The 6,000-nt window shown below is 39.6% G+C and overlaps 1 protein-coding gene across 15 annotated transcripts in view; it reads right to left on the bottom strand.

Moving 5' to 3' along the window:
* Prune2 (prune homolog 2 with BCH domain) overlaps positions 1 to 6,000 on the bottom strand; it is a 284,817-nt gene that overhangs the window by 213,260 nt on the left and 65,557 nt on the right. For all 15 annotated transcript variants that reach the window (XR_003849588.1, XR_003849589.1, XM_029563628.1 and 12 more), the window contains one exon: positions 4,173 to 4,267. Coding sequence is in view for 13 of the 15 variants with exons in the window: in XM_029563628.1 (XP_029419488.1) it covers positions 4,173 to 4,267 (95 nt within the window). In the remaining 2 variants the exon portion in view is untranslated. The remainder of the gene's footprint in view (positions 1 to 4,172; positions 4,268 to 6,000) is intronic.

Below are 6,000 nucleotides of genomic sequence, written 5' to 3'. Positions count from 1 at the left end.
ATGTTCATGGATTAGAAGAATTAATATTGTGAAAATGACCATCCTACCAAAAGCCATTTATACATTCCATACAATGCCAATGAAAATCCCCATGACATTCTTCACAGAATTGCAAAACACCATCCTAAGATTCATATGGAAGCACAAAAGAACTTGGATAGCCAAAGCAACTCCGAGCACTAAGTGCAATGGAGGGCATATTACTATTCCAGATTTTAAGCCGTATTACAAAGCTATAGTCATTAAAACAACATGGTACTGGCACAAAAATAGACCTATAGATCAATGGAACAAAATTGAAGACCCAAATATGAGTAAATGCAATTTCAGTCACCTGATATTTGACAAAGGGGCCAAGAACATTAACTGGAGGAAAGACAGCATGTTTAGCAAATGGTGCTGGCAAAACTGGATCTCCACTTGTAGAATGAAACTAAACCCCTATCTTTCACCCTGCACAAAAGTCAATTCCAAATGGATCAAAGACCTCAATGTAAAGCCTAAAACTCTGAAACTGTTAGAAGAAAACATTGGCAAAAACCTACACGGAAAAGGTGTAGGAAAGGAATTTCTAAATTGGACATCAATTGCTCAGGAAACAAGGTCAAGAATTAACAAATAGGACCTCATTAAACTAAAAAGCTTCTGTACATCAAAGCAGGCAACCAGGGAAGTAAAAAGAAAACTCCATGAATGGGGGATAATCTTCACCAGCGACATACCCGACAGACTGGCAGAGGTTTCACATCTAGAATATATAAAGAATTTGAAAAAGAATCAAGAAACAAGTGACCCAACTGAAAGACAGGCTAAGAATCTGAACAAAGTGTTCTTAAAATAAGGAATAAAGATAGCTAAGAAACATCTTAAAAGACGTTCAACATCATTTGTAATTAGGGAAATGCAAATTAAAAGCAATTTAAGATTTCATCTTATCCCACTCAGACTGTCTAAAATCAGTTAACAATGATACCAAATGTTGGAGAGGATGTGGGGAAAGGGGAACACTCATCCACTGCTTGTGGGGCTGCAAACTTGCTCAACCTCTATGGGAAGCAGTGTGGAGAATTCTTAAAAAACTACAAATGAACCTACCATTTGACCCAGTTATACCACTCCTTGGCATATATACCCAAAAGAACTCATCCTATTGCAGAGACACTTGTACATCCATGTTTGTTGCTGCTCTTTTCACAATAGCTAAGAGATGGAAGCAACCTAAGTGTCCCTCAATTGATGAGTGGATAATGAAAATGTGGTTCATTTATACAATGGAGTTTTACTCAGCAGTAAAGAAAGATGAAATCATGAAATTTGCAGGTAAATGGATGGAACTAGAAACTGTTATACCAAGTGAAGTAACACAGACTCAGGAAAAAAGTCTACATATGTTCTCCCTCATATGTGGATCCTAGAACCAAACTCTGATAAGTGAGTATGTATCCATACATAACTACAGGAACCAGGATAATGGAAAGGAACCAGGGAGGTAAAGGAAAAGAAAGAACCTGAAGGAGAAGAATAGTAGGTAACAGGCCTTAATAAGGGAGATATGGATAAAAATTGGGTTAGTTTAAGGGAGGGGGGAGGGAAGGGTATACAAGGAACCTAGGGAATAAAGGGAAAGAAGGAGCTCAAGAGAGGTAGGACCATAGGAGAAGGGTATTATTAAGGAGAAAGGAGAAAAATTGGGTCACCTTAATTGGGGAAACCATGATGGAGGGGTGAGACAATGCAAGAGTTATTTTTAAAAACCAGAAGGAACCATATTAGTCCAACAACCTACTGACAAATTATACATACCAGATCAAGAAATACATGTCTAGGTAAGGTTTATCTGAGAATAATTGGTCTTTGGCCAAGATTAATTTACATGACACACAGTAATTAAAAGTACCAGACTGGTGGAACTAACCTTCTTAGATGTTTAACAGACATACTTTGAGGCCTATACTAATCTTGTCAGAGGGATTCAAAGGACACTTTTTGCTCCTTGCCCTCCTCGGTCGATTAGTTCCCAGGGACTATGAGCATCGTGCAAAATGTCCTGTAATGGTGGTAGGTCATCTGGCCTCTTGATCAAGGAAGCTGAGGAGACCCCACCAGATGGACTTGAGCCAGTGTCCAGTCTATAAAGAGGAGGGTCAACACGGAGGAATCATTTCCTCCATGCTTCCAAGAGAAGCCAACAATGGTCGAGCAGGACCTTTGACTTATCCTCACATGGATGGAGCTGGTAAAAGAAAGGAGCCAGGGGCTCCTCCCAACCCCATGGGACCCCAGACAGGAGATTCCTTCTTTTAAGTTTTTGGTCAGGGTGGCCCAAGAGACTCCCAGACAGTAACCCAGCATAGAACTGGGAAGATGAACAGCAGACCCCAATCTTCTCTAAAGGAATATTGACAACTGATTGCCTCTAGATGAGGAACAGCTGACCTTCCTAAAACAAAGACCTCTAGATAGGCTGACTAGATTCACCAGATGGACAAGTAGTGGGGAATGGCTGGGGGTGCAGACAGCAGGGATATCAGAGTATAAGGGCTCTAGTGGGGAGAGGGAGACCATGGGAGGGTGCCATCTGGGAAGTGGGTGTATAATTGAAGAAGACGGTTTGGGATGGTCTATGTTCTGTGTGATATACACACACACACACACCAAAAAAATCAACAAATTTTAAAAAATGTATCATATTTGAGCAGGAAGCATGGAAATTTATGTCATGTTAATTCGTAGAGGTGATAAACCTTACCACTGAAATCTACCCAATGACCTCTACAGACAAACACAAGTGCCAAGGGTCCAAGTGCAACTGATTATGACTAGTAATAATCAGATACATACAGATTAGAGACGCATGTGCCATCATCTCAGTGTTAGTAGCAAAAACGATGAGTTGTTCTGTAAGAAACAGTGTATTTTAAAATGAAATGGAGATCGTTTTTAAAGTTTAAGAACTCATTCAATTTTATGTCTTACAGGGCTTATACTGAGTTCAATATTGTATAACTGTATTAATTCAACTGTGAACCTAGAAACTTACAGCCACTTGCGAAAGAGATGTACTCTTGCTCTGGAGTGTGTTACTGAATATGTTAAAGCTGTAATGAAATGCTTCTTCTAATCATGTAGTTATTAAAAAATTTTTTAAATTTACTTCATGTTAAATAGTAGAGGTGATAAACATTACCAGTGAAATCTAGCTGATGACTTTATATCCATACTCAGGTACTAAGGATAGGAGTGTAACTGATTGTGAGTAGTAATAATCAGATACATAGAGATTAAAGACACATGTGCAAACGTGTTAGTAGCATTAAAAATGTAGGAAACAGCATATCTTAAAATGAAATGGAGGTCTTCTTTAAAGGGTAAAAACTCATTCAATTTTATTTCTTACAGGGTTTATACTGAGTTCAATATTATATGACTGTATTAATTCAACTGTGAACCTAAAAATTTACATCCACCTTTGAAAGAGAGGTATCCTTACTCTGGAATGTGTTATTGAATTTGTTAAAGCTGTGATGAAATGCGGTTTCTAATCATGTGGTTATTAAATTTTAATTTTTTTTAAATTACAAAATTAAATTTTTTTAAAAAAAATTAAAGAAATGCATGGACTCCCACAAGACACAGGGGTGCTTCTATAAAATATAGTTCCTATCAGTTAGGTTAATTAAGACCAACACACAAGTCATTGAAAATCCCCAAAGTAAACAAAAGTTAATTTACTAAGAAAAGATACAAAGACAAGGGGAGCATTCACTCCAGTCATTCATTAAGCACACTGGAAGGTATAGGCTTCTTGTTAACACTGGAGTTGTCATAGCTGATTATGAAAATGGCCATGTCCAAATAGCTTATAAACGTCAGAGGACAACTTGTTTGCAAAGAGAAAATATAGAAGTGAACCTTAATCATTCTTAATCACTCATATGGGTGTTTAAGGTTTGGTTTTGTCTTACTAAAATGGGAACCCAGGTCTCGCAGTTTTCAGTGACCTAGAATAGTGTTTCCACCATAATCTTGACCCAAATGCAAGTCAAATATACCACAAAGAAACATTCACAGCAAAAGCTGCATACAGCTCATGCACTGTGAAATTGTACGCCAGGAGCTCAGAGTGCAATTGTGTTAAATCTGCTGTTGCTGGGAAAGCATCCCGTCCTTACCTCGAGGGTCATGTTCACTGTGCTAATGGCCACTTTTATTTCACCATCTGACAGCTCCTTTAGATCTTTCAAGATTGTTTGTTCAATACTTAAACCTGTGAACAACAATAATTAAAAAAAAACACACTTTATACTTGGGTAACAAAAAAACTATCAAGGGGTTACTTAAAGACTTTGTTCTATGGAGTTCAACATTTGAAAGTATCAGTTTTATCCATAATAAATATATACTAAGTCATACATACATTTGTGACAACATCTATATCAGGTAAGATGTCAACAGGAAAGAGAACTCCCTCATGATGCAAAGGGAGGCTCTTTAGTGGCAGGACACTTACGGATGGGTAAGCGGATAAACAAACACGTGGAAATAATGAAGCAGCCACAGTGCGTGAAAGGACAAAGGAAGACAGAGGGTTCTGGGGCTGGAGAAGAAAAGCTGCCAGATGCCTGCAGTCAAAGCAGCAAGGGAGCAGGGATGAGAAGCATCATCTCACTCCCCTCCCCGCATCCTCACCATTTTTCCCATTGACCAAACCCAACCAGAAGCCAGAGTCAAGTGTGAAATGAAATACTCAAGTGTTAGCCCCCAGAGGTCCAGAGCAGGTACCTAGGGGAGGAATGGGCAGAGGTGGAACACTGAAAAACTAGTCTCACCACACAAACTAGTCAAATAAAACTAAACAAGGCCAAAATTTAGAGAAGCCCCTATAATTTTTTAATTGCTGGTTCTATTTTATTTAAAATGTTCTTTTTTGGGCTAGAGAGATGGCTCAGCGGTTAAGAACACTGACTGTTCTTGCGGAAGACCCAGGTTCAAATGCCAGCACCCACATGGCAGCTAACAACTGTCTATAGAGTTCCAGGGGATCGGACAGCCTCTTCTGTCCTCCGCGGGCATTGCACGACATGGGCACACTTACTTACATGCGAACATAACATTCATACACATAAAATAAAAATATTGAATAAAATATTTTTTGCATGCCTGTAGTCTGAGCACTTTGGAGGCAGCAGCAGGCGGATCTCTGTGAGTTCAAGGTCAGTCTGGTCTACATAGTGAGTTCCAGGACAGCTGGGGCTACAGGGAGACCCTGCTTCAAAAAGACAAAAGCAAAACAAAACAACAACAACAACAACAAAAACGTTCTATTTCAATGTGTCCCATAAAACTGTAACAAATGAGCTGCCACTCTTGTATAGCCTGTACCAGTAGGTGTTACTGAATTCCTTACTTCATGGGAGGAACAATCTAGAAAGACTACATTGTTCAGAACTGTACAGTGGCAGTCAGCTACTTCAGTGAAGCCTATCACAAACAAGAAAGGGTCTGCCTTGACATTTGACTTCTTGGAAGAAGAGCCACAATAAAGCCAAGTGAAACACTGGCATCCTTTCCAGATTCTTATTAAGACAGAGTCATGCCCACCCTGCCAGGATGGAACTCTGTCAACCACAGAAACATGGAAACAGGTAGCTACTAAATATTTTTCTTTGACTCAGATTGACATGTGATCCATTTTGATTTCTAGAGCGTATGGTAACAATAACAGCTTGGTATGATATTGGAAATGAATGAAAAGACATACGCAACTGTACATCTGTACACACACATGCTCCCATGCTCATACACAGTAAGTGAACATGTGACAGATGCTGTCAGTGCCCGCCCACATTCCTTGGACCCTCTCATCTCATTTTGCCCAGCATGATGCTCCACCGTCTGTCTGAGGACCTTCACTGGCCAATAGAGCCTACTTTGGGGAATTTACAGACCCCACAGGACTAGGGAGCCCAGCAACCAATCCCAGTGTGCAGTGTTTTGTCC

This window comes from Nannospalax galili, unplaced genomic scaffold, assembly GCF_000622305.1.
Source record: "Nannospalax galili isolate Female #2095 unplaced genomic scaffold, S.galili_v1.0 scaffold1296, whole genome shotgun sequence".
Lineage (NCBI taxonomy): Eukaryota > Metazoa > Chordata > Mammalia > Rodentia > Spalacidae > Nannospalax > Nannospalax galili.
Note: the sequence above shows the minus strand (reverse complement) of the source record. Positions and strands in the feature narration are given on the sequence as shown.